Source organism: Hirundo rustica, chromosome 16 (assembly GCF_015227805.2).
Source record: "Hirundo rustica isolate bHirRus1 chromosome 16, bHirRus1.pri.v3, whole genome shotgun sequence".
Classification (NCBI taxonomy): domain Eukaryota; kingdom Metazoa; phylum Chordata; class Aves; order Passeriformes; family Hirundinidae; genus Hirundo; species Hirundo rustica.
Window position 1 is genome coordinate 9,175,677 of NC_053465.1, and position 27,993 is coordinate 9,203,669.

At 52.7% G+C, this 27,993-nt stretch overlaps 1 protein-coding gene across 2 annotated transcripts; it reads right to left on the reverse strand.

The window, feature by feature from the left end:
- Positions 1 to 7,441: 7,441 nt before the first annotated feature.
- Positions 7,442 to 26,395, reverse strand: SDC4 (syndecan 4). Of its 2 annotated transcripts, XM_040080239.1 has the most exons (5): positions 26,272 to 26,395; positions 12,550 to 12,691; positions 11,612 to 11,664; positions 11,194 to 11,377; positions 7,442 to 9,944 (listed from the first exon to the last, which is right to left on the reverse strand). In XM_040080239.1, exons 1-5 carry the CDS (start codon positions 26,344 to 26,346, stop codon positions 9,793 to 9,795), a joined length of 606 nt encoding a protein of 201 aa, XP_039936173.1. In that variant the 5' UTR covers positions 26,347 to 26,395; the 3' UTR covers positions 7,442 to 9,792. The 2 variants fall into 2 exon arrangements, with proteins under 2 accessions (XP_039936173.1, XP_039936172.1); XM_040080238.1 differs by lacking the exon at positions 26,272 to 26,395 and having other exon boundaries at positions 12,550 to 12,772.
- Between the last annotated feature and the right edge of the window lie 1,598 nt (positions 26,396 to 27,993).

The following is a 27,993-nucleotide window of genomic DNA, read 5'->3' on the forward strand; positions in this document are numbered from 1 at the left end:
CAGTGGGGGCTTCCCCTGTGCTGCTGCTGCTGCTTGGGCCACCCCATCAGCCCACACTGACCATCCCCTGCACTCCCCTCCCCAGAAAATCCACCCCAGCCCTAGTGCACCTGAGGGTGACATGCAAGAAAACACTTTAATCAACCCAGACAGAGGTTGATTTCCCCCAAAAGCGTTTCCTGCCCCATCTGCTCAGTGAAGAGCTGGAGGGCTGTGGAAGGATGGGGTGAAACCTTTTGGTTGCTGCCTGCATCAGGAGTGTCCAGAGCACACAGGCTCCTCAACATGCTCCCCTCCATCAGAGGCCAGGGCATAATTCACATTTTATGAATGGAAAGCACCCTGGGTTATATTTAGCACTAACCCAGACCCAAAGGGCAAAGAGGAGCACTGCTTATTGACTTCAGGGGCTTGGAACAAGCCTGCCTTGTTATGTTTGCAGCACTTTGCTGGATGGAGAGGCCAAGAAAGCACTGAGTGGCTCATTCTTGAAGCCTGATGGATTAAGCAAACAGCCGCAGTAATTCAAGCCACATGGGGAAAGGGGAGAGGTGGCAGCGGCGGGCTGGGGGACCTCGAGGGGCTCCTGCGTTCCCCCACCGGCCACAGGCTGCCTTTAATCTGCTTTTCACAGCAGGTCCCGCACTGGGAGCGAGGAGCTTTGAGCTCCTGGAGGCGACACTTGCCTGCCACGAGGAACATATGCCGCACGTCGCGGCGGAGCCGGGAGCGTGGCAGAGCTGTTTATTTGCATAATCGCTGATTAACACAAACGTCTCGGACAGGAGCCAGGCAGCCAGTTGCGTGTTCTCGCTCGGGAGTCAGCAGCGCCTGTCTCTGCCGGATCCCACAATAATCCAGCATGCGTCCGGGAAGGAAACACGGCCGGTCCCGCCGGCTCTGGCCAGCTGGGCTGCCCGCAGAGCCCGTCGGACAGCTCTGCTCTGTGCTCCTGAGCTCTGCCTGGAGCTTTTCCCTGTCCTCCAGGCAGCCAGAGACATGGCTGGGTATAAAACCGAGCAGGAAAAAAAAAAAAAAAACCAAAAAAACCAACAACATTTACAGCGCTCCAAGAGCTGAGGGTTTAGGAAAAGCATCGGACGCTTTAGGGATGCGCGGGATAATTCACGTGTAAGATGCGGCGCGGCACGAGCATCTCCAGGTGATGGTGAGGCTTGAAGGCAATGGGGATCCCCTGCTCCCAGTAGGCGGGGTGCAGCCGGGGCTGCCAGCAGCCCCACCACATCAGGCAGCCCCTTCGGGTCCCAGAGGAGAGCATTACATTTAAAGACATCAAGAAGAAAATGAAACGCCGGCCTTCCCGCCGTGACACCGTGTCCCAGAGGAGCGCTAAGCCCGTTTCGGGTCTGTCTCCCGCCCCGCGCGGGCGGTCACTGCGCTGCCCGTCCGAAAGAAGCTGCTGCCATCTAGTGAGCCCAGCCCGGTGACCGCACTGCCCGCGGTGCCCGGCGCTCAGGCCAGCCCGGGGGACACCCTGATGGGCACCTCTGGCCATCTCCGGCGACATCTTCTGTCCACATCAAAGAGTTCGGGTGCTTTTCAAACAGCCGCTGCATTGCGCTTTGCCCCACATCACGCGTCAGGGCTCCCGGCGGGTTGGTTGGGTGTTTTTCAGACAGGGGAAGGCGGCTCTGGAACACGTGGAGGGTGGGCAGTGTCCCCTGCCTGCTCGCTCAGCCCGCGTCCAGCCGGTGACACCACTCTTGGCAGGTGGGCTGGCTTGCTTGTAGAGCAGTTTGCAACAACGCCTGCAGGAAGACCAGAAAAACTCTGGTTAAAGCAGGGGGTTTGCAACCTCTGAGTGCAAGGGGGAGCTGGCCAGGGGGCTGGAAAGAGCGGGGCTGCTCTGTACCACCGAGGTGTTTGCCCCAGGGCAGGTCCCTCTGCTGTGCTGTGACTTGGTCACCTCCCTGACACGAGTGTGGTCCCTGTCCATCCCCTGCAGGGAATCACAGAGCTGTAGGCCAGAATCAGCAGGGAATCTCCTCAGGATGAGTGCTGCAGCCAGTGCTGGAGACACCCACTGAGAGCAGCCTGTCTCCCCTGCTCTGAGCCCTTTTCCTGGGGCTGTCCCTGCCCCACATGCCCAGGCAGAGCCTCCAGGCAGGCCAGGGGACCCATGGCCCACAGTGTTCAGTGTAAGTGTCTGTATCCTTGGCCCTCAGGAACAGGGCATGTGGGGATGCTGCTCTGCCCGCCAGCCAGGGCTGACAGTGCACAGAAGGGACTCAGCCAACCAGACTGAACTAAGGGGCCAGATACAAGCCATAAAATCCCTCTCCCTTGCCAAGCCCGGTCCCAGCGCTACCCACACACCCCAGTGGGGTCCCTGAGCATCCCACCAAGGGCACTCCTAAATCCAGCTCACAGGGCCATGGATTTGCACAGTGCCCAGAAACCCTGTGCTGATTTTATCCTTTTTCTGACAAAGCTATAAATTACCCAGCTGGGCCTCAGGATGCAAAACTATGCTGGGGCCAAAATAAGCTGAGCTGGGTTGCTGAGGAATTACAATTACCTGCTCGAGAGGCTTCAAGCACATCGAGAACTGCTCAGGCGTGTGGCCCTGCTGACCAGGCTCTGAAATGAACCCAAATTGCATCAAGGACAGAGTGAGCCCGAGGCACCCATGGGTGCCCATGTCACCAGCAATGCCAGGAGCGGGTGTTAGTAACCCCGGGCCCGAGATGGGCGGTTCAGGGGTGGAGACTGCCACGCTTCTGTGCCCACAGCCCTGGGCACTCAGCCCTGCCCAGGCAGCCAAAAAGCCTGTGGAAAATTAGGCTTCCTTTTTGTCAGTGGTTTTTGGTTTTTTCTAAAAGCAAGCTGCAAACAAACTCATTCCTGTCAAGCTCTGGACTCCCTGCAACTCAGGGAAGGACCGAGCCCAGGGGCCAGCAGTGTCCCACAGCGCTGCAGTGCTGGGTCACTGCCCCAAGGCTGAAGCTGATGGCCTGATTAGGGGTGTGGGGGCAGTGCTGGACACGGCTCCTGTGGTCAGCCCCACACTGCAGCACTGCTGGGGGGTTTGGGATCCAGTGACCAGGCGCTGGATGGAGGGCACTGGCAATCTCCTCTCATCCTGTTCTCAAAAGAAACACATGGATAGTTTTTCTCAGGATTCACCAGGGAAGGAAAGTAGCTTTCCAAACAGCTTAAATAAACAACTGGGCTTGAAAAACACGGCCCTGATTTCCATGCACTGCTGCAGTAATTAGGGTGCAGAGCAGGCAGGCAGTAACAGATCAGCGCTGAGAAGGAAAGGACTGGACGCAGCTCCCTCCCCGTGAGGCCAGGGGGGATTTGGCATCGGTGGAGCTGCCAGTGGAGGAGCTGAGCAGCACCCCTGGGTGCTCATGCACAGCCCCAGGGCTGTGGGGCTTTGCCAGAGCACTGTGAGGAGCAGGCAGGACCGTGCAGTACCGTGCCTGGAGCAGGCTGGCACAGTGGTGCTGGCTGCAAGAACCCCCGTGCCCCATATCCTGCTAAATCCAACCTCCTGCCCTGGCTGGTTTGGGCTGGGACAGCTTAGGGGTGAAGCCTCAGCTGTCCCACTGGTGCCCCCCACCTCTGCAGCAGACTTGGCTGGAGGCAGAAGGGAAGGAACTTCATAAACCCACTCCAGCAAATGTCTAAACGAACAGCAAGAGCAGGATGGGTGCCAAGAGGCAGGGGAGGATTCTCTCTTTGCTTTCCACCTTGGGGTGCTCAAGCAGTGTGGCTCTGGGTGAGGAGCCTCCCCACTGCAGCTGTGGCTCCCAGGGAAGCTGGGGAAGCACCCAGGGTTTGTTCCCGAGCCCTGCCCAGCGTCACCAGCCCCGCTGGGCTGCTTTTGTCCCCTGGCACCCCGCACACGTGTGTGTGCCCACAGCCCCGGCCTGGGGGAACAGGTGGGTTTGAAGGGCTCTTTGTTCCCCCCTGTAATTATACCTGAGCAGCGGAATAGAAACGTGCTGAAAACCCCTCGCTGGACCTTTCTGACAGGAACCGGGGCGTTTGGCTGCACAGTGGCTCCATTGTTCCCCTCCATGTGCCTCGAGCAGCCAGACCACCTCCCGCACCCCCCGCTTCCCCAAAATAAGCAGCCTGTGACTAAAAAACAGGATTTCCCCCTCCAATAGTGGGCAAAATGCCCCAAGCCTCCGCCCCGCCCAGGGCTGGCAGGGTGACTGCAGAACAGGGCAGCGCCCGCAGGTCAGCCGATGCCTTTGGCACTGGGGACGCCCCCAGCAGCCCGGACCTTCACAGAGCCGCGGGGACATCCATGGGGACTCGCATCAACCCCTGCCCACGGCAAACCCCAGGGGCGGAAAGGGGCAGGGGGGAAAGCACAGGGGAGGGGGAAAAAAATAAAAAAAAAAAAAAAAAAAAAGGTGAAAAAAAGAAAAGAAGAAAAAACCTCCGCATCCAGCAGGATTCACCATCATTACTGAGATCGCGGACCGCAGTTCCTACGGCAGAAGCCGCTGGCGCCGAGGAATTCCCACCCGCAGCGGGGGCCAGTCGGACAGCCTGTAACCAGCGGGGAGCCCCCAAAAAGATACCCTTGGCGGTGGGAGCCATCGGGGATATCCCAAAAGAGCTCCCGGCGGTGGGAGCCATCGGGGATACCCCAAAAGAGCTCCCGGCGGTGGGAGCCATCGGGGATACCCCAAAAGAGCTCACGGCGGTCGGAGCCATCGGGGATACCCCAAAAGAGCCCCCGGCGGTGGGAGGCAGCGGGGATACCCCAAAAGAGCCCCCGGCAGTGGGAGCCATCGGGGATACCCCAAAAAGAGCTCCCGGCGGTCGGAGCCATCGGGGTGCCCCCCCAAAAGAGCCCCCGGCGGAGGGAGCCATCGGGGATACCCCAAAAAGAGCTCCCGGCGGTCGGAGCCATCGGGGATACCCCAAAAAGAGCCCCCGGCGGAGGGAGCGCGCCCTGCCCGCCGCGCCCAGCAGGGCGCAGCAGACACGCGGGACGGAGCCGGGGCCGGGGGATGCGGCGGCACTCGGCGAGGAAATTCTGATTGTCCCACTCCTGGAAACGTCCAAAACCCTGCTGAATGGGGCCCTGAGCCTCCTGGTCTGGTGGAAGTTGTCCCTGCCCCTAGCAGGGGCGGTGGGGGATCAGATTTGGGGGTCCCTTTCAAAGCAAGGCATACTCTGATTACGTGAAACGCAACCATTGAAAGGACACTTCGGCACAGAGGACAGGCTTGGACCCTCCAAAGAGACCAGAACTTTGGGAATCACCACCTGCAACGTGACTCGCACCGAGCAAGATGGGACAGAGGACAGGAAAGGAGGAACTGAAAGGTTTTAGCCCCAAGTATCAGAACATCCCTACAGCAAAGGGTCACCTGCACCCAGCGATGCCAGAGGAAGAAAGGTTTTCACCTGGCAGACCCCAGCCCCGAGGACAATCTGCCCTGTTACCTCCCAGACAGTCCCAGTTTATCCAGCTAACTGGGAGCCCAGTGATGCCCCAGTCCAGCCCCAGTGGGCAGAGGAGGGCTCCCATCCCCTGGGCTCACCCTGACCCCACCTGCAGCCACAGGGAGCCCAGCTGTGCACCTGACAGTACCCAGGGGGCTGGGCGAGGCTCATGGGATGCTCATGGGTTACACCACACCTCCAGGGTGCAGGAACTGTGCCCTCCCAGACTCTGCAGGTTCGAGGTGTTGGGGCAGGCACCACAATCAGCGGCACGTCACTGCTGTGAGCCCTTTTGGCACCTTCGGCGCGCAGCACGGCACACACCCCAGCGCTTCAGCTCACACTGCAAAACAAGGGAGCCAAACACCACGAACATCACCCCAAAATCCCCTGGAAGCCATAAAGCAAAGGGGGTCAGCAAGGTTACACCTAATTTCGCAGCTCCTTCATGTCCCTCATTCAGGGAGCATTCGGGAATGACAGACCTTCCTCAGCTGCTTGATCACATCAGTACCTGGGAAGGTTCCAGCTGTTTTCAAGCCAGATAAAGCAGATCCTCAGCCTTTTAGTTTTAAACCCAGAGCAGCAGTAAGAAGAAAAACAGAACTGCCATCTGTGAGGTCAGAGATGAAGACCAGGAATTCTCAAGGTATTAGTGCCTCTCGGCACACAACCAGGTACAGGCAGGCTAGCAAGAAGGGCAGATGGAGGGAATGATGACAAACCCATCTCAGGAACTGGGGCTCTGCAAGGACAGGCAGGCAGCCAGGCTTGTGCTCTGGGGATTTGCAGACAACCCGTCCAGATCGCTTTGCAAAAACAAGGCACTTTTACACTGAGGGCAGTTTTGGAAAATACACAGGATTCTTGCAACCAAGAGATGAAGCCCAGGAGAGAAAGAAAGGGAAAAGGGGAAGGAAAAAAAAAAAAAAAAAAAAAAAAAAGCAACAAACATAGGTTGTTCCAAGCAGCACTTCCAAGAACCTGTCAGAGCCACGAGAACATGGAGATCGCAGGAGGACGTCACTGATGTGCTGACAAACAGCAGCTCCCACGGAGCTCAGGAGCGCTCTGGGAGCACATGGCTCTGCTTTTCTTAGCACTGGATGAGTCTCAGGGGACCCTGGAGAGCACACCTGGCCCAGAGCAGGCAACAAGGAGCAGAAGACCATGTGCTACTCCCTCACCCTGAGGGAGCCTGTGTACTAGCCCCAATTTGTTTCCTATGTCCCTGCTAATCCAAACCACCTGGAGCAGGAATTCCCACCAGGGAGAGGGGAATTAGATTTTCTCAATGATGATAATCCATTTAAATACAGCACTTCTGAAGAGCCTCAGCACTGTTCCCAGCAAAGAGCCCTGCTCCCCACCTGCCTGGGCAGAGAGATGGGTCCTGTCCATGGAGAGCACCAAGCTGAGAGAGCACAGGGGCTTGGACAAACAGCAGCTTCCTCCAGAGCTTGCCTAAGAGTGCAGCTGTTTTAGTCCCAAACAGCACAAAGGCACCTGTGGCCCTGCTCCCAGAGCAGCTGATCAGCTCTGCACCCCAGGGAAGGCCAACATTGGTTATACAGGGCTGCCTTGGAACTTGGTTAAGCAAAATACCCAGTACACTGCTTTCATCTGAGGGCACAGGCAGGTGCTGCTGCCATCAGGGGACAGGCACAGGTCTCTTTCTACCTCCCTCTGCCCCTCCTGATGACAAGGGGACAAAACTGATTACAAGGCAGGACACAGCCCACGGCACTGTGCTGCCTCTGCTTTACTTTTCTGGAGGAGCTGAGCAGCTCCAGAGACCCAGGGCTGCTGGTCTTAAGGGAATCATGTGTGGGTCAGGCACTGGAGGCAGCTCAGGAGCTGCTGACAAAGCCCCTTTGAGCTGCAGGTCACCACAGCAGGTCCCAGCGTGCCTCACCAGTCAGTAAAGCAAGCAGTTACACAAACATTAGCTCCCGGTTATCCAGCTCCCAAAAGTAATTTCAGATCAGAGACAGTCCAAAAAGCCAGTTTTAGAAAGTACCATTTATTTGAGAGAAAAAAAAAAATAAAAATAAAACCCAGTAACAGTGGAAAATCCCCAAGAGCAATTACATAAGAGAATCGAAATATCCCGAGAAGCAGCCGCAGCTCCTGCTTGCCTGGCAGTGCTGTCCCCAGGCAGTGCAGCCCTCCCTCTCCAGCCTCCAGTGAACTCTGTGCAGCTTTGAGAGCCTCCCAGAGCCCACAGTTTCCCTGAACACACTTGTACTGGGACCAAGTGAGTCACCCAGGGGTGGACCTCTCCTCTGCCACTGATGTCTCAACCAACACATGTTCCTGCCTCACCCCGAGAAGGGGACACAATTTTTTCTATCGCCCTCTCTGGATTTGGCCTCAAGCCTACAGCAAAGCCTCAGGAGCCACCAAGATTTCCAACCAGCCTTTGCAACTGCCTGGTTTAGTGCTGCCTGCTCAGGTGCTCAATTTGGGGACCCACACTGAGATTTCTGTCTCACTCCACGTCAGACTCAGAGATGCAGGAGGACCCAACTTGCTCCCGGTTCTGTAACACCTTCCTGGCACACACCACCCTTTGCTCTGGGGGACTGGGGGGCTGGTCCCACTCTCAGTGGAGGTAGGAGCCATGTACAGGGGATGTCAAGGAAGATCCACAGCGGGGGAGTTCAGAGCTTGCCCCTGTGGAAGCTCAGTGCTTCCCGGTGGGAGATGCCACCCAGGCAGAGCTCAGATGGAGCCTTCCCTAAGGGGCAGGGCTCAGCACAGCACGGCAGGGCAGAGGTTATCACCTCCACACTGCCAGCTTCCAACGCCTGCTCCAAGGGCACCTCGGGGTGGGGATCTCTGCTCTGACTGTGGATCAGACCCAGCACATCCTGGCCACAGCCACCTCCAGGAGCCAGGACACGGCCACGGAGCCCCCGGGCTCCTCCCCAAGCACAAGCCCCTGGTGCTCTACACGAGACACTGGACAAACAGCAGCACAAACAAGATCAAAAGCCTCTTACACGCACCATAAGGCTGCTGAAGAATTAACTCCAGCCTTTTCATTCTCATCTGTATATATCTCAGTAAAATATATAATATATAGCTCTATAGGACTGATTGTAATATATTACAGCCTAGAATTACTCGTCTTTTCCCTACTTCAATCATATTTACGCATCCAACTTTGCATACAGAAGTTATTGCCTTGAATTTGTAATTGAAATTCACAGAATAAAGCTTTAAATAGTTTTCACAGAGACTCATTATATTAGTGTTTTACATAAAAAGGATAAAAGTTACCAAATGAGAAAGCAGCCATTTCAGAAACTATAAATAATTCTATTAAAAAAAAAATCCTAGAAAAGTTATGAGAAAACCATAAATATCTTTACCCTCTATAGGAGCTGCTATAGAACTAGAAGAAACCTGTAACACTCTGTAGCTAACTCTGCTTCAGTTCAGAACATGAATCATATAAAACAGCATCTCTAGAGAAATGCCCGGCCAAAGGAAACACAAAGGGATTGAAAAAATAAATCTGAGGAAATTAAAAAAGTAGATTATTTTTTTATTATTATTTCAAAACAATTTCTACAAACTTTATATAAACATTAGGCTATTTTCTTTAAAATTTTGTTATTTAAAAAAAAAAAAAAATCCTACAAGCAATCCTTTAAAAAAAGGTAAGAGACTGAAGGCAAGGAAAGGGTGTCGCCATAGCCAAACACAACTGGCTGTCCTGATTTCAAGGACTAATGACCCTTGCCCTGGGGCCAACAGGAAGAGACAGGAATCTCCTGGGGAAGACATTCCCATAGGCCCTTTATGGCATTCAGGGATATTGAGCCCCTGTGGGCTTTCTACTCCCTGATAAGGCAACATTATCTGTAGTGTAAGAGATTCATAAATAGTTCTCCACAAAAATGCTTCACATCAACAGCCTGCTGCAAGACATCTAGTAGCAAGATTTATTTAAAAAAAAAAAAAAAAGCCATCTTCTATAGAAGCAGCCAATCCCAGCACGGCACGCTGGATGCAAACACATGGTGTTTGCTTCCATACAGTCTGGTTTGTGTTTATATACCCTCTATAAAACCAAGCAGAAAATTTGGCATCTTTACTCTTTTTACACTAACTCAGGAAAAAAAAATACACTGAGGTTTTTTTTCAGACTCTTTGTATTTCATTGGGCCCCTGTTAGCTGAGTGGGACGGGAAGGGTCATGAAGGAAGTTTGTTTTTTCTCAAAGTCGCTTTGAAATTCAATCCAAAACATAAAAAACGCATTTGTTCAGCACATCTCATCTGAGGGCACAGTGTTTCCGTACAGTCTGTTTGTCCCCTGATGGGCACAAGGTGCTGCTGAGCCTTAGGCATAGAACTCATTTGTGGGGGCTTTCTTGTAGATGGGTTTCTTCCCCAGGTCGTAACTGCCCTCGTCCTTTTTCTTCATGCGATACACCAAGAGCAGGATCAGGAAGATGGCAAACAGGAGACCCACTGCTCCTCCTGCGATGAGAGCTGGGGAGGAAAGAGAGACTGGAGTAAGTCTTGGACGACCCCAAACCACGAGTGACAACACAAAATCCGCTTCAAGAGTGGCAGCGCCCAGAGCTGCCTCCAGAGTCAGTGTCCATGTGCCTGTCACTGTGTGTGCTGGCACTTTCAGCAACAGCAGATGTTACTGGGAAAGGCCAGGACTGCTTCCAGTCCAGCCACAGAATAATCACATGTTCCACATTAACCAGCTTGAGCTAATTTTCCAGTTTAAACAAACAAACAAAAAAAAAGTTGACAAAAAGATGTTCTCCCTGTAGAGAGACAAAATGGAAAAAAAAAAAACCCAACCACACAAAAAAGCCCTACCACAACCCACAGGAAAATGGTACAGCTCCAATCTGAATGTTTTGTTAACTACCTGTGTGAGCACACCCTGGGGAGTCTGTATTTCAATTCATCAACATCCAATTACCAACATCACTTCCCTCAAAAAAAAAAAAAGAAATCAGAAAACCCAAAACCCACAAACCTGCAAAAAACCCACTATGATTTCCTCTCTCCTCACACCAAGGGTGGCAACAAGACTCCACTGACGTTTGTCCCTTGTTGTGACACCCATTCCTTGCACTAAATTAGCTTCTTTGCTAGATGGTTTTGCAATCCACTCTTCCATTCTTTTCTCTGACTGGGAGGGTGGCTGCAGATCAGCACAAAGGGCTTGGGTTTGTACTTGGGCCATCAGTCCAGGTGCCTGAAGCAGCAACATGCTGGAGACAGACCCGCCCCATGTGCTGATAGGGGAAGGCAGTAACTTGGTTTTGCCCTAGACATTGGTATTCAGATTCCTACAGCTGACCACGTGCTGGAATCCCTTAGAGGGGTTGCTTGGCTCCTGGCAAAGCTCAGGAAAGGCAGAACTTGGGCAGAGGTTGGAAGGAAAATGCCTGTATGTGATAGGAAAGGCTACGATGTCACTGCTTTATGGCCTCTCGTGGAGGCAGTATCTGGGTGCAGAGCAGCTGCCACATGAGTTAAGCCAACAGTCAGCTGGCAGGCTCAAAACCAAGCTGTTTATCCCAGCAAAGACAGCAGCAGGCTCTGCTGTTGTTCAAGGACTGGGAAGCAGAAGTCACCCTGCTACAGGAAGTCACAGAGGTAAAGCAACTTATTCCCCTGTCAGCAGGGAGCTGCTCTCCAGAGAAATAGGGAGCAACAGAAGCCATTTTGATTTTCAATATTAATGATTTACCAGGACAAGGTGGAGTGTTACCTGTAAGGACTTCTGTTCTTTCAAAGATGCTGCTGTTGGCTGTGCTTGCCATGGAGATCTTGTTGGACAGGTTCTCTTCGACAGGTACAGCTTTGTCTGGAATGATTTCGTTGTCCACCATTGTGTTTTCCTTCTCACCTTCTATCTTTCTCCCAGTATCTCCAGGGATATAGTTGTCAGGTATCTACAGAACACAGACAAACCACACCCGTCAGCAAGCAGCACCCAGCCTTCCCACAGCTGAAACCAGGAGGGTGTGCAGGGAATTGAAAAGTTTGCTCAGTGCACTGTGAGTACACTGTGCCTGCCCATGCAGGTGGATTCGTCTTGATGCCACGTCTTGCAGGGGGGGAGGGTGTTCAGAAAGTTTCATAGAGGAGCTAAATGCTGCTTAAAAACACACTGAGGCAATACCTACCACAGGGGTATCCATGGTGGTCAGATACAAGCCATCTTCAGAGTCTGGGTAGTCTGCAGAAGGGACAAAAAAAAATAAATAAAAAAAGAGAAAGGGCTGTCAAGTTTTTGCCTCATTACACACTGTTTTTACAGAATTCAGACACTTCCTGCAACACCAGCAACTGCACGCAAACCAGGGCTCTTGTCATCTACAATTTGCTCTTATCTGCTAATACTATTTATCATTTAATGACTTGGGTTGCACAAGACCACCAGATGTAATCTTGAAACCAACACCCCTCCGATGGGAGGGATCTTCAGCTGGAGCCATTGGCCCCTGCAGAGCAGGTCTGCCACAGCTTATAAGGCAATGCCAAAGAAGGGCACTGCTCCCACCGCCCATCCCTAAAGGATCCTTCACCAACCCTCCAGATCTGCCCAGACACGCCAGGCACCGATTTCAGCATTTGTTCTTTTACCTTTAGAGAACAAATGTTCACATAAAGGGACACAGAGCTACAGAAACTGGTTTGGGCAGGGAGCTTTGCATGTCACAGAGAGTTCACTTGAACACCAGTTAGTCCTTTACCTTGTTTAGCCTCAGCTGAGACATTAACTTTAAGCCTTTTAACACTGCCTCAACAATAGAATATTTTTTTTAAAGTGTCTCAGCACTTCTTTGGAGCTCAACAGGAAAAAGATCCAGCCAGCACAAGGCCTTTTCATTTGCAGCAAGACAAGCTTGGCTGGACTCCATCTGTCCTCCCCGAGTGATTCAACATCACAGCACCACTACTTTCACTGTTCTCATCTGAGTGACTACGAGTCACAGTTTTCATCTCCCCCTGACACGGAGGTTCCTCTGGAGCTCTGGCTGTGATTTAGCCCATCACTCAAGGGCTGGTGCTGAAGGAAATTTCACAGCAACAGCTGAGGGAGATCCACTTCCCCACTTACCTCCTGACCCAGATGTCTCATCTAGATCTAGCCCATCAGAGGTCAAGTGAGGCCTGAATTCACCAATGTCTTCATCGTCTGGCAAGTCCCCAGAGGCAGGGTAGTCAAGCCATCCAGCATCCATGGTTTCAGTTTCTCTCACCTGTAAATGGGGGTGGAGACAAGTTGAATATGAGACAACCCTCCAGAAGCATTTCACAGAAGGTTCAGAGCCCGAGCACATCACTTCCACCAGAAAAACATTAAATGCTGAACTTCCTCTCCACCAAAAGCCTTATCTTTACCAGCTGAATTTCCCTAGAATTTCTCAGAACAGAAGTGAGAGCCGATCTGGGAGGGGAATTTCCTGATGGTTACAGATTGAAGAGATTCGTCTGAATACACAGGGTGAAAATACCACAACAGGACATTGGTCAGGAGTTTGGGGCAAAGCATGTGGAAAAGCAATACCTTCAGTTTGTGATAAGGGAGAGTTTGGAAGGACTTGTTATTACCAGGAAAAAAGTATGTCACGTGTTTTTTTGCATAGCACCAAAGCCTCATGCCAAAGCAATTCCTCACTCTTTATACTGAGAACAAGGCTCTTTTATCACCCAAGGGTTAAAAGCTGAACTGCAGTGCAATACAGGCTGAGTTCAAGAGCACTCACTATCAGTAATGACTTGCCTGAAGGAAGAGCTTCCCCTGCATCACCTTTTTAAAAAGCATGTAAACAAACAAACCTATAAAATATCTCCGGGATCCAAAGGGCCCAGGAAGTGCAGTTACAGCACAACAGCTGGAGAGCCTCCCAGATATCAGCTGTTTGGCCACAATGGCAATTTGCACACCCGAGCTCATCTGCACTTGGACCTTCAAGGAGCCACAAGCCCAAATCTCCTGCCCTCACCCAAGTTATGCAACTTCCCAGAACTATTTCTCCTCACCCCAGAGCCCTGGGGCCAGGCTGGTGAGGGTACCACAGGTATGAGCTTTGGGGTTGCTCAACACCACCCCACAGATTCCAGATGCTACCACAGACCTGAAATCATCACCAAGGAGGGGGACAACCCCTTCCCCAAGGCAAGGGGCACAATGCAGATGGACGGGTCCCTTAGCTGGGGGCTAAGCTGACAACATTCTTTTGTGCTGTCCTCACAGGACAGCCGGGAAATCTTGACAAAGGTTTTGTCTACCCCAAAGAGCATTCCACAGTCCTGCACATCCGAGGGGTTTTCTCAGGGTACAAGCTCACCGGGCTACAGCCTCACTGGGGTGAGGGGGAACGGAGACTCCTGGGGACACCTAGAGCAGGATGGCAGCACCACCCAGCCCTGAGCAGCCGGGATCAGCCCTCCTGCTCACCTGGCCAGGTGTGGCCCATCCCACAGCCCAGAGGTGATGAATTACATCCGCTATCGATCTCTAACCAAGGCAAACAACCAGCCACAAGCCATGTGTCTGTCAGCTTCCTCTGCCCACAGCCCCAGCCCCGCTTCCCGTTCCTCTGCCCACTGGCACACGGGGCTTGCCACTAAAAAGCGCAAGATGTTGCTGATTTTGCACCAGGAGCAGCGGCACTGGATGTGCTTTTCCTTGCTCACTGAGGCATTTTTGGTTTCCCCAGCAACCCAGGATAACCAGATGAACAGCCCAGAGGGCATGAAGTGCTGAGGCCAGCCCTCCTCCCAGACCCTCCCTCTCTGCTGTGCCAAGCTGGGCACTAGATGCTGGGAAGGGGGCTGGGAGGAAAGTCAGTTTGAAAGAAATCCTCTCCCAGCCTGGAATCAGGCATTCCTAACTTTACGGATCACTTGCTCCAAGGCAAATTCATTTCAAGATATTCGAAACCCAGCCAAAGCCAGCCCTGCGATGGAAACTGCTTGCCAGCTTGCAGTAGCTGTTCCCAGGGCAGCTTCTGGCCATTTCATGGAGGGGTAGGAAGAACACAATTCCTGGGGCTGGGGAGCACATCTGCTGCAGATCCAAAAAGCCCTGCACCAGGCAGATTGATATTGGCAAGTGCTGTGCCGAGCCACACCCCGGTGCCAGCTCATGCTGTACTTCACCATGAGTCACAGCCAGTAATGTCCAAGTAAGGGTGGCTCAAGAAAACCCAGGTTTAAGGCCCGGGGTGGCCAGACAGCCCACTGGCCTTATCAGATCAGCCCAGCCACGAGCTGAGTGGTGGCACACAGCCACAGTGATTAGGGCACCGCTGTGGAACACACCAGGTCCGGCTATCAAAAACCCCTACTTGAATCAGGACAGACAGTGTTTACAGCAGAGCACATAACAAGGAAATTACTGACTCACAAGCATAAATAAGATTATATGGGAGCGTTCCCTGAACTCATTCTTCATCATCCTCTTGAGCAAGGATGGGGAAGTTCCTGGAAGCCACAAGAACTCCTCAAACTGTACAGGAAACTTTTCTTGTGGGCAGTGGCCTCACATTACAGGTTCATCTGACAGTGAAGTCAGAGGGCTGCTGGGCACCTCCACAATTACTCTCCAGGTCTCAAGGCACGTACTTCTAGGAAGCAGGCTCTGCCTGGGAGCTGGGCATGGGCAGGCTGGGAAGAGTTAACACTGGAGTGCACTGCTCACAGAGCAGGTGTGGAGCAGGCACATTCCTTGCATACACACCTGTGAGAGGGCACACAGGCACCTCCACAGGACTTAAACAAGAGCTTCGGGCTTCCCAAGTGCCACATGAAGAGCTCCCTGGAGTACTGTTTAAATAAAGTGCATCCCTTTCCAAGAGCATGCAGTCCTCCCTGCAGCTCTGCCGCTTGGTGTAGAGGCACCACGGAAGGTGCCCGTACTTCCTCCGGGCTTGCAGGCTGAGGCCAAGAGGGAAAAGCTCCGAGACAGCCACAAGAGGATGGCCAGCCCTTGCCAAGTCATCCCTGGCCACATCCAGCTTAACACCTCCTGCAGCTGCCAGCTGGAGAAGGGCACCAGCACTGCTCCGAGCCTGCTTTCCACCACCTGCTCTCCCTGTGCTGGAGCCAGGCCAGGGCCTCGCTGGGAGAGTCGGACTGGGCGGCTGCACAGCCCCACCTCACCCTGGCAGCTGAAGCACAGTCCTACTGTTAATGTGCTCCTCTCTAGGAGGGGTCTGTACAGGAACCAACCTTTCCTGCAGGAGTCTAGTTCAAGGATTTCTTCCTCATGTTAAGCGGCTTTATCCCCAGTAAGCACGAAGGGAGATTAAACAGCGTGCCGGAGAGCAGAAGCTCTTCCTGCCTGCCAGTGGCAAATAAATAAGAGTTTATTCCCTGGCAGACAACCAGCACGTCCAGCACGTGAACTGTGAGTGTCATTCCAGGGAAAGCTGGGCACAGAGACAGACTGCACTACTGGCTGATGCCAGGCACTCTTTGCTCAGTGGAGGCACAGGAATAGCACCCCTGAAACCCCAGCAGCCCTGCTGGGCTCCATCCCTAACACATCCCACTCCATTTCGTGCTCCTGGGGTCTCCCCTTATGGCTCCAGAATACCATTCACCTCTTATCAAAGCAAGATCAGCTATTGAGACAGCAAGCAAAGTTTCTGTGCAATGCGCGAATTTCCCCAGCCACTGGCAAGTTCTGGGAAATTACAAACCCAGGCAGCTCACCTGCCACAGCCCACACGTCCTCACCACAGCCTTTGCAAACACTTTTAAAAAAACCCAAATGGTGTTTTGGGGCAGAGACAAAGTTTTCCAGACGTGGAGCTGGCTTTTACAGCTGTCCCTTGTCTCTGATCAAACACAGTCCATTAAAAGCTCCTTTGAAGGGTCACAGCCAGCAAGCTGCAAAGGGAGTCAGACCTGCAGGGACTGGGGCATTCACAGTGTACAGAGCCCTTTATCAAGTTTATAATTTTGGCATGGAGACCCAGCGCTTGCTCCCGGTCTCCCTCCCCAGCACTGTGTACATAAACCTGGGAGTAAACAGGAGCAAGGTGAAAGTCAACCTTTGCTACACAAAAGCACATGGAGCTGGGGCAGCCTGGGAGGTGGCAGAAGAGGGCAGAGGCACAGACCTGTTAACTCTGCGTAGCCTGCAGGGACAGGTAGGTGTAAGCTGCTCCCAGGGCTCCTCAGGTGCTCTGCACTCAGGGTCAGTCATACAAATCACTTCATTTCACTGCAGTGAGCAGCAATACACAAAATATCCCCCCCAGACCCTGTGCTGTCACAGACAGGTGTCACCTCACACCACCACAGCACACAACTATCAGCATAACCAGGAAGGGCTCCTGAACAACATGAGCAGCTGCAAGGATGCAGGGCTCTGTGAAACACCGAGCCCAAGAGAGGGGATTTCCATCCAGTTCACTTCCACCCAGCTCTTGCAGGAGCCCACAAACCAGGATGGTTTTAAAGTTCACGCCAAGCACGGGAAAGAGCAGGGGTTAGGAGTGAGCTCATCCCCTCGAAGCCACAACAGACCCCCAAAAGCAGAGGAGCCACACAGCACTGGAAACAGGGCAGCTCAAACCAGTGTGAAACAGCCAAACAGAGCTGATCTCCAGAGGAGAGAGGTGTGCAGTGACAACAGGCAAAGACTGCTCTATCTTCCCATCCGAATAAGCATTAAAAAACCTTATTAGAAGTGACAGGAGCTTCCAGCAGAGGCAGCTCCTTCCAGGCAAGTGAGGGAAGGGTCTACATTCCTCCCCAAAATGCCCTTCACTCCCTTCCCTCACTCCATGCTTCAGTCCTGTCTAAGAAAGAAGAAAATAAATACACAAAAGTCATTTTAGTCCTGAGAGCAAAGCAAATATCAACATTTCAATCAAAGTCACACCGAACTCCCTTAACACATCAGCTACAGTAAAATAATTTAAAGATCCACTTGTGCCAGCTCCTTATGACCATGCCTGGAGGAATCATTTTACCACCCGTTCCTGGTCAGTCTGTCCCACATACGTTGCAGCACACACGGCCTGCACTGGCCTTTGCGCCCAGGGACGAAAGTTAAACAGCTTCCATCCAGGCATATGTTTGCATTTAGTTGCATGACAGGATCACCTGAGGCTTCCAGACATAGTTAAACACCACCTTTGCTCAACACTTTCCAAGCAGCCCTAGAGCAGGGCCACAGCCAGCCCTGTCCATCTCCTCTGACAGCCACAGTCCAGCACTCCCACCAGAGTGACCCATAAAGGCAAATCCACGGCACCCTGAGGGCTGAGGGGGAAATCAGAGAGGGCTCCAGACCAGGGCTTGCAGTAGGACTGAGGGGGAAATCAGAGAGGGCTCCAGACCAGGGCTTGCAGTAGGACTGAGGGGGAAATCAGAGAGGACTCCAGACCAGGGCTTGCAGGCAGCTCCAGCACCCACAGCACTTACTACGCAGTCTGTGCCTCTTGCCAAAGAAGGGGAAAAGAATTGTTTTTTAATTGTTCTCAACTGATTTGCCTAACAAGATGGCAGAAGCGACATGCAGGCTGGGGAACCGTTCAGCTGTTAGGGCATCACCTGTTCAAGGTGAGTTCGGGGAATGCTGCCCTGTCCGTGTCCGGGTTCGCACCTCCGGGCAGCCCGGTGTGCTCACACCCCACAGCCCACGTGCAGAAGGCACATCCAGCCCTACCCCAGTGCCAGCCTGGCCCTCTCCCCCCTCGGCCCCGCTCCCCTGGGATTCTTTAAGCTGTGTGGCCACGAGCAGCAGAGCCGTAATCCCCGTGACAATCACACTGTAATCCCGGGCTCTGCAGAGCCACTCGCTGTCACGGGTGCCTCCCCTGCAGCAGGGATGAACCCTCCCAGGCCCTGCCTGCTCAAAATAGGCTTCCTTGCACTTAAAAAGTCATACCTCAGTTACCTTTGAGCTGCTGCGCTCCCGCTTGCACACAGCCTGCTCCCTCCAGCCCGCATTGCGCACTGGCCACGTTGCAGGAGGAGGATGGGGAGATTAAAAAGGAATGAACTCTCGTTTAACTGCTTTTACCTGATTATCGGCCATGAGCAAAGCCATAAAGATCGAGTCCTTTGCCAGGCAGGCACATGCTGGGATGTGTTTACTGCAATGGTGGCAAAACAGCTGCTCTAAACACTCGATTCCCAGCTCCGGAGCCTGAGCGGGAGGAGATGACCACCTCCCACTCCAGCTCAGGGAGATAAAGCTCAGCAGGCAGCTGCAGATGGCTGTGGGTCCATCACCTGCCCCGAAGCAAATAAAGAAAGTTCAGAGGAAAACTACAGGAGGAAAAAGCAGGAGCTCTCACGTGACTCAAGAGGAAAATAACTGTGACAGAGACATTTCACACCCCTGAAGGGTTCTCCTGGTCACAGGCCACGATACACACCTACTTCATAAAGAGATTATATTTGCTTTACGGTATTTACAAACTTAATAAAAAGTAGTTAGTATGCTTCACTGTCCAGAGCTCAGCTCCAAAGCTGGAAAAGTTCTGTTCAAGCTTAAAAAAGGAATTCACAGTTTCTCTGGCTCACAACTCACTCTGAGTTGCTCTGGTCTATAATAAATGCTTCTAGTGCATCCTTGTCTGTGGAAGAAAAAAAAGGATATAAATGCCCCAGCAAGGCAGCTTTTCCATGATGGATGATTTTTCATGCTGACACTTCAGACTTGGGTATTTCACATGTCACACTTCCCCCTGATGCCAGGAAGAGGCCTGCCCTCACTGTCCTTTCCTAGAATACAGCTACACCCCAATACTTTCCTGAACACTCACACAAGCAGAATTTCCACTTGGCAAGAAATGCGTGACATGCATTTTTGGGATCTTTATGCTCCCCCCTGCCAGAGCATTAGCAAAATTAAGCCAAGCAGACACCCAACTTCAAAGAGTGCCCTTCCTATCTGGCTCACCATGCGGCTAATCTCAGCTTGTTTGTACAGTCAAGATTCCCAGTGCTGCGCCCTACGAATGCTCTCCCTCCCACAGTCCATTTTAATCTAATCAGAAGTAGTAGCCCAAAGATTTAGGCTTAGCCCAGGCAGTTGAGCTCTGCCAGCACAGTTATGCTATTTCAAGCTTTGCTCCGCTGGCAAAGGTGCCAGCAAAGAACAGCAGCAGAGGAAGTTATCACCACAAAAGCACTCGAGACAGTGGAGTGCTGCTGCTACGCTATCAGCCATACCCGTGTGAGCATTTATACAAACAAACATTTCAACAGCAGGGATTTTCCTGGCTAGCTGCAGCACCAGAGGCTGGGTTTTCAGGGCATGGGGTTTGGTGGGGTTTTTTTTGGTTTGTTTCTTCACTAAGACATTGCCTATTTATGGCTTGGCTTGGGTCCAGAAAGCAGCAGACCCAGCACGTGCTGTTCGGGATAATGCAGCTGTACTTCAGGAAACCTGTCACTTCCAGAAGCGTTTTCCTCCCTCTGAGGGCTCTGAACTCCCAGTCAGGCTCCTTCCCCTCTCTGAGCAGAGGGTGAGCCGCCAGCAGCAGTTTTCCAGCCCTCCCTGACCGCATCTGAGCGCCTGCAGTGCCACAGCCAGAGCAGAGGGACCCAGCTATTGTTTTGGTCACTCCTTCCCCGGCCCTGCAGAGCCCACGCTCGGCTGGACGAGCGAGTCTGTGAGTAAGCAACGCGCAGGACCAGCTCCTCATACTCAGCCTCAGGAAATTTGGAATTAGCGCCAAGAACAGCCCGCGCATAAATAGTCTCCTGCAAGAGCCTGGCTCCAGACTCTGCTCCACTGCACACTGCGGATTTGCAATAAATATTTACCTCGCTGGGGAACAGAATCTTCCAAGCAAAAGCTCCTGACATCAGTAAGGGCTGTATTTCCATTTGGAGGAGAGTAGGAGAGTCTCTGTTTTTAAAGCAGGACATTAACCCACTAAAGCAGCTCCTGCCACCTTCCTGGCACCACACCAGTCAGCATCTGTCCTTCCACCTATGGGTCTCACTCCTCTCCAAGCCAGCACAGCATCACACCTGGTGCCTTCCTTCCAGCCATACTCCTCTCAGTCACTCTGCCTGCTGCACAGAGATTTCTGGCTCCTGCGCTGTGCAGGCCACTCCAGTGCAAATCCAAGCACTTTCACAGTCATTAATGCACATTAGCATTGCTTTTTATTGCTCTAGTTTGACTGTAACAGCAGCTAAAGGGCAGGAGGCAGGGTTAGCCTCACAGCAAAGTAACTGGGGCAAGCCCACATCTCTTTGTATTCAAGTTTGACAGCAGCACAGTTTCAGAGGAACCATGGTGAGGACACCTTTTTCCCTTCAGCAGCTAAGGCAGCGCAACAGCAAGAGAGAAATCCTTCCCATGGAAGGCTTTGCTTTCCCTGACAAAACACAATTTGTTTAAACAAGAAGCAGCCGTGGTTTTGGTTGACATAAGACCAGCTGCTTGGGTAACAGTGCCATGGGTCTCCCAGTCTCCTTCCTGCCCCAAGGAGTGTCTCCCTGAGATTTTAATTAGCTGCTTTGATTTTTAAGTTATCCTAATAATTTGTCTAACAACAGCCTCTTGGCATTTCATAAGCAGAGTCTCAGCCTCAAAGGATTTAAGGATAAAACTGACAAGAGTGCATACTTCCAGCAAAAAAAAAAGACTTTTACAAGAAGCACACTTTTCAAGTCATCCAGCATTCAGAAACTGAGAGGGACACAGCTACATCTTGCATGCTTTCCCCCTCCTACGCTGACATTTTCTCCAGATTCAGGATTAAGTATTTAACCCCCTCTTTTGAGACTTTATGCTCCTTTAGCTCGCTTTGAAAGCTTTCAGTCATTTGGGATAATACTGCTGCTTTCCTCTCGCCAATGCAACTCTTGTTCCCAACAGTATCTGCCTGAAAACGAAGGAACCAGGGAGCTGCCGGAGCAAGTTACGGCTGCTCAAGACAGGGCCATTTTCTGATCTGTCCTTGCCAACACCAACTCGGCTGCTGGCAGCAGTCACATGTCAGAGCCCAGCAGCTTTTCTGCCCACCAAAGCCACAACCAGATTAAACAGGAGGCAGCAGCAAAGGCGCTCGGTGCCAAGGGCAGCACAGACTGGGTGCCAAGCAGCAGCACCAGCTCTGCCTGTCACCCCTTTTCTCGCCCCAGAAGAAGAGATCCGGCTCTGTGCTGCAGTGCCTCAGAAGTCTGAGTCACCGCTTTGGGTAAGGGGCCAGGGCCGTTACTCAGAGGGTGACAGCAGTGTCCCCAGGAGCTGGGATGCCAAGCCAAGTGCCAGAAACCTGAGTCAGAGCATGACTGCTGCAAGTCAGGGCGACACACAGCAGAGCTGGTCCTCTGACCAGCAGCATTTACTGGACAAACATTCAGGCACACACTTAGAGACAAAAAAATGTCTGAGCTAACCTAGCAGCACTGCCCTAGCTGCTCATTAGTGTAGGATCTTTTACAGCCCCTCGGAGCAGAGGCTTATTACAAGTGAAACTCTTAACTGGGCTGCCCTGTCTATTCAGAGCCACCAAGCCTAGTCTCATCACAAGAGTCTCATTCTAGTGCAAATCATTTGAATCCTTAATCTCGAGCATTTGCATTCCAGCGAGTCTCAAACAAACAGCCACACATGCTCCTCAACAGCAGCCCCGAGGTCAGGCGTGTGCAGGGTTTGTCCCCTCGGTTTTGTAGTGCTTCAACTGCACCAGCTTCTTGTTTGAGGCTGCAAAAGCAGCACAGCCCGGCTGTTGTTACAGGGCATAAAGGAACAGGATGTACCGAGGAGAGGGGGAGAATGCAGCTGCAAGACCTAAGAGCAGGCTCAAGAGGATAAATGGGAACTCAAGAGCTAGGAAGTGTTTTGAAGGATGGATGCTGCGTTTAGTCTGGCTGGAGGTGATAGACGGGGAGTTCTTGTGGGATCGCAGAGCCACGGTAACTTCATCAAGTAATCTTACAAGTCAAACCAAGTAATTTACATTGGAGACCGTGGAACCACAGTGGCCATGCCCCTTACAGCTACAGATACTATCACTAATCAAGAGAAGTCTTTAAACCTAAGTCCATCAATCCATTCATTTGAGGAAAAACAAGTTACACACAAAATACAACACAACCTAGTGGTAACTTACAGTCAAGGGGATTCAAGCAACCAGAATATTTCCAACACAGCATTTACCAGCACCAGGAGCCAAAAGGGAAGGAAAAGTAGCTGTAGGAGCTGTGCTGAAGCCTGCATGCTGAGCAGCAAGCCAGTGTGCCCCCCGCTCCATCATCAATTGGAAAGTCAGGGTAGCAGCTTCCAGCTTGTGGTGGAAGTGGGACACAAGCATTTTGAAAAGGCAGTATGACGCTACAGCAAAATCATGGCAAGGTCACATTAGGCTCTAGTTGAGGCATTTGAGAGCAAATGGCCACTCCATGCCATTCAAACAGCTCTAGGCAATAGTACAGCCATTAACAGAGGCTTGGAAGGGAAGGAAGAGGGGAAGATGCATAGGAACATTTTCTGTTTTTCCTATGCTGGACTGGATGCAAACCTTTGCAGGATCTCAAAGTGCTGAGACCTCGGGGAGAGAGCAACAGGAGGGGCAGGAAAGAAAGCAATCAGATTGGGTAACAGCCTTTACTTCCCAGGGTGAATGAGCCTCTGGTATCACAAATCTGAAAAGTACCAAGTTCAGCCCCAGTTCGCCTCTTGCGTAAGATGTTCGGGAAAGATCTGAACCACAGGAAAGCACTCTCCAGCATGGGAGCTGGCAGCACTCGGGACAGATGAGAGCTGGGCAGCAATGCTGCTTCCCTGACTGTGCCCCAAGTGCTGCAGGGTGACTGTTCCCACCCTTGGGAACATCCACAGCCAAGGTGCTCAGCTGTGGAAGGACCGTGCAGCCCTGAACTCCCACCCCGGGAGTTGTGCGTGCAGTTCAAGAAAGTACAGGGCGCTAAAGAAGTTGCTTTTCCCTACACATTACAGTAATTTCACCCCAACAGCTATAGGTTTGGCTTCCAGAAGCCATGAGCTCCTTCCCCTTCAGGGCTAAGGGATGTCACTTCAGACACTGTCATTTTGCTGCTCTGTGTTTTGGGAGACTGAAGCAAAGCAGAGATTTGCTCTAAATGTGAACATGGCAAGTCAAGGTAAAATAAAGTAAAACGTGCAGATAGCAATGTCTTGATTTGATTGGGAGGGACAGATGAGAAACTGGGCAAAGAGCAGAAAGAACAGGCCTCGGGGATCAATGGCAGCAGGACAAGCCAAACCGGTTTTAACATTAATAATGCTGCACTACTTTCCAAACACAGCTATCATCAACAAGACACCAGCTTTGCCAATCAGGAGGCCTCTGAGCATGATTGCTTTAAACCAGCAAACAGAGCCCACAAACAGCATGAAGCCTCCCCCGCCTCTCCCTAAGCAATCCCCTACCAGCAGCTTCTGGGTTGGATATGTGCTCCTCTGTACTGCTGAGGACACAGACACGATGTGGTGCTGCACGAAGACTTTTTCTGCATAGTTCAAGGCACAAAAGTAGGACAACTGCAACAAGCCTGCAGCCCACTAGCACTGCTACAACCCTGCTGAGCATTCGGCCCTTTTGCAGCCTGGACAAACTGAGCAGAGCCCAAGCCTGCAGCAGAGGGAAAGCCCTCTGCCATGGGGAAATACCCATTTCTTCTCTCCTGTGCTGCCAGGGGCACTTCTGGATGCTGAAAGCACAGGGAAAGCTCAGCCAGGCCACTCTGCCCAAGCAAGGCAGACCTCACGTCCTTTGTTAACCCCACTGATCCCACATCTTGGACTCACTGGTGACTTTCTGTCCATCCTCCCTCAAGCATCTTCTGCAGGAAGCCCATCCTTGCAGAGCACAGAGGGGAGCATCCTGCCCACACATCCTTTGCTTTCCAAGGCACTCAAGCGGAGAGGGCTGGGGACCACCTGGTGACACCAGGCATCAGCTCCAGCCCCCTCGGCCCCACGGGAAGAAGGCAATGTTCTCACACAAAGCTGTTGTAACACAACCCACCCACCCCACAGCCTGGGCTCCAACGTCACACTTAGGCACTTCAGTAATATTCCCCACCCTCTTACACATCCAGGATTGCTTCACTCGGAGAAATCCCATGTACACCAGAAAGCTGCTGAAGGGGAAAAGAGCCAAGGCATTTTTGTTTGTACAGGCTTGGGGAAATATTCAAGCACCGAATCACTCTCAACATCCACGCTCTTACATAAGCACAAGAAATACAATCCCCATCTTGTTAAGAAACAGCTACCTGTCTTCACCCTGCCCGCACAGAAAAACCAAGAGCCACATGCTGTGCAGCCCTGCACGTTTTGGCAGTGCTATTTAAAAAAAAAAAAAAAAAAAAAAAAAAAAAGGGAGGAGTGCCAGCAGAACTCTCCCAAACGGTGTGTCATCCTTGTCTCCTCCCCGACAGCCTGTAACCCAAACAATTTGTTTGGATTAGGTTTTATAGTAGGCCAGTGTTACCTCTCAAGCATACACTCAATCTTAGGTAGTTTAAAAGTCACAGATAAATATTCCACGTAAGTTCTATACAAGGATTTAGACCACATCTGTGCAAAATTTGTTGTCTTCACAGAAACCTGATGCTTGCAGACCAGTCCAGTCCCCAGGGACACCAAGTTGCATTTCATACCAAACATGGTCAGTGCAACTTCCAGATGCTGTCTGCCCCAAAGGTTTGCCCTACTAGTTTGGGCCAGTTCCCAAACGACCAATTCACGTGCTTAATGGCAGGGATAAACACACCAGATTAGAGTAAAGTGGATTTGGGCGGCTTGGTTTTAGAGAGTAGCTGACAATTACTACAAATGCTCTCTGTGGGAGATTCCTGCTCTACAATCAGCAACCCCCCGCCCCGAGCCCTGTGCCCCTACTAGAAAGCAGCAGAGCCTTACCAGTTCAGATCTGCCCACCCAGCCTTCAGTCCAAAACAAACCAATGTGGATGATTAAACCTACTTTGGGAACCCCTGATCTCCTGCAGTTACCTTAATCTCAGCAGCTCTTTCACACTGACAGAGGAATCTTCCCTGATTGCATTATCAGCAAGACGGTCACACACAAAAACAAACAGCGGGGAAGCCAGGATCCCCAGATCTATGCTTCACCACGAAGACCCCACATGCGCCGCCTTGAAGCATCCAAAATGTTTCACCCCATTATACGTTTGAGAGATTTTTAAACCCTCCACGGTAATGCGTCGTTTTTCACTCCCATGAGGACGCGAGGAAGGTTTGATAGACGCAGAAAGACACCAGGCACCAGCACAACCAACATCAGGCAAGGCTTTGGAAAGCCTATCCAGGTGCTGTAACGCATCGCGGGCATCCCACCCACCACACACGCACAAGAAAAGAAGAATTAAAGGATTTTCACGACCAGAAGCTGGAGATTAAAACCGTAACGGAGAGCAGCTGATTTCCACCAGGTATCCGGGTCCCCTGCAGCGCTGTAAGGCCAGCACCCCGAGCACGGGGCAGCGGGGGTACGTGAGGAGCGGCACAGCCGCGGGGACAGCGCGGCACCGGGCACGGCCGGGCCGGCACGACGCTGCTTTGGCGTCTGCGGAGGAAGCGGCGTCCGAGCCAAGGGAACCGGAGGAAGAACGGGAACGGCCCTATCGCCGTCTCCTTATTTCACCCACCCCTCCCTTTCCCCGGAGAAGGGCGAACAGCATGGGCAGACCGGGGGGCGGCGGTGGTACCGGGTCTCCGGCTGCTAGCGAGCGGGGCCCGAGACCCGCGGCTCACCCACGTCCCCCGGGCACCGGGAGTCCTTCGCTGCCGGGGCAGACCCTCCCTTTCCCGCTGTCCCCGTGGGGCTGGTGGCACTCACCGACTCGGCGGCGGCGGCTCGCAGGAGGAGGCCGAGCAGCAGCGCGGCGCACAGCGGGACGCGGGGCAGCGGCATGGCTGGGCTGGGACACACGGAGAGACGAGGCGCGGGTCCGATCTGAGCGGGTCTGAGCGTACCCTGCCGCCGCCACCGCCCTTATAGGGCCGGCTCAGCGCACGGGGCGGAGCGGCGCTGCCCCCGCCCCGCCGGGAATGCCCCGGCCCGGCCGCGCTCCTCCGCCGGGACCGGGGGCTGCGAACCGCCCCGCACCGGCACCGGGGCTGGCCGAGGAGCGGGGACACTGCGGGGACACTGCGGGGACACTGCCGGGACACTGCGGGCTGGGACCGAGGCACTGCAGGGGGACGCGGAGGGGCCCGGCTCCGGAACCCGCTGGGACCCCCGCACTGCCGGCGGCCGCGGGCACTGCGTTATGGGGAGCGGGGCGAAAGGGGATAAAGGAAAAGAGAGGGACGGGGAGAAAAGGAAAGGGGATAAAGGAAAAGAGGGGGACAGGAGAAAGGGGGAGCGGGTGAAAAAGGGAAGGAAGGGGGGAAAAGGGCAGAGAGAAAGGGGTCAGGAGAAAAGGAAAGGATGGGAAAGGGGAGGGAAAAGTGAAAAGGGTGGGAAGGGAAAACGAAAGAGGGGGGAGAAGTGAAAAGAGGAGGGGAAAGGAAAAAAGGGAAGGGAAAGCGGGGGTAAGAAGGAGGAAAAGAGAAAGTGGGGGGAGCGGGCACACAGCATCCGCTTTTACAGCATTCCACGAGTGGCAATCACTTTTACAGAAAACCGAGAGCGAGCCCGTCCCTGGCAGCGTGTCGCCGCCGCGGTTATCCGCTGGGTGTTGCATCACTTGGGGCTGGTCGGGGATGGAACACGAAACCGTTCCCTCAGTCTTCTCTGTAAACGGCAAGCGCAAAAACCCACACTGATAAAGACGGGGGAAAACCCAACAGCACAGTTTAACTATTTCCATTTCTCTTCTCACATTAATAACTTTGCCTGACCATAAGAATTTGCTTGACAGTATCTATTTCAGCCCCTTAAACCTCGGGGCACCTGAAATGCCATGACACTTCAGCCCCGTGCTCACGCTGCAGCCACATCAATTTGCACTTGGGTTCTGGTTTGTGGAGAATAAAATGTTTTCTCAGCAGGGAAACAATGCACAGCAAAGCATATGTGCCATGCTCCCACATGCCAGGTACGGATGCCAGCTCCAATCTGCTTCTCAGCCTCCTCCAGCACTACAAGGCTATCCCGAGAGAACTTCCCGCTGTCCCATCTCCAGTCAAAAAGATGCCTAAGGTGAAGCAGCCTTTCCAACTGCCTGATACTTTGGGATTAAACAGCTGCAGAGGATGTGAGCTGAGATCCAGATGTGTCTCCAGTGTTTGCTAGGACTGTGCCTACACACATGACCACTGGCAGGAGGGATCTCCCAGCGGCACAGTGCTGAGCTGGCTGTGGAGCTTTGTTGGCATGATACGAAGTGACACAGAGCACTGCTCAGCGCTTAAAAAATAGTTAAGATCTGAAGAGAGCACACATGTGGGTAATGGTAGGAACCTACCTGGAACAGGCTGTGTTTGCTGACCTGCTCTGCTCAGGACAGCCATATGTCACTGACCCTTCAGTTCACCTCAGCACCCAAGGCCATGAGGGAGGGATTTGTGATGCTGTGTGCTGGGTTACTACCCTTCCTTATTACCCTCACTTTGT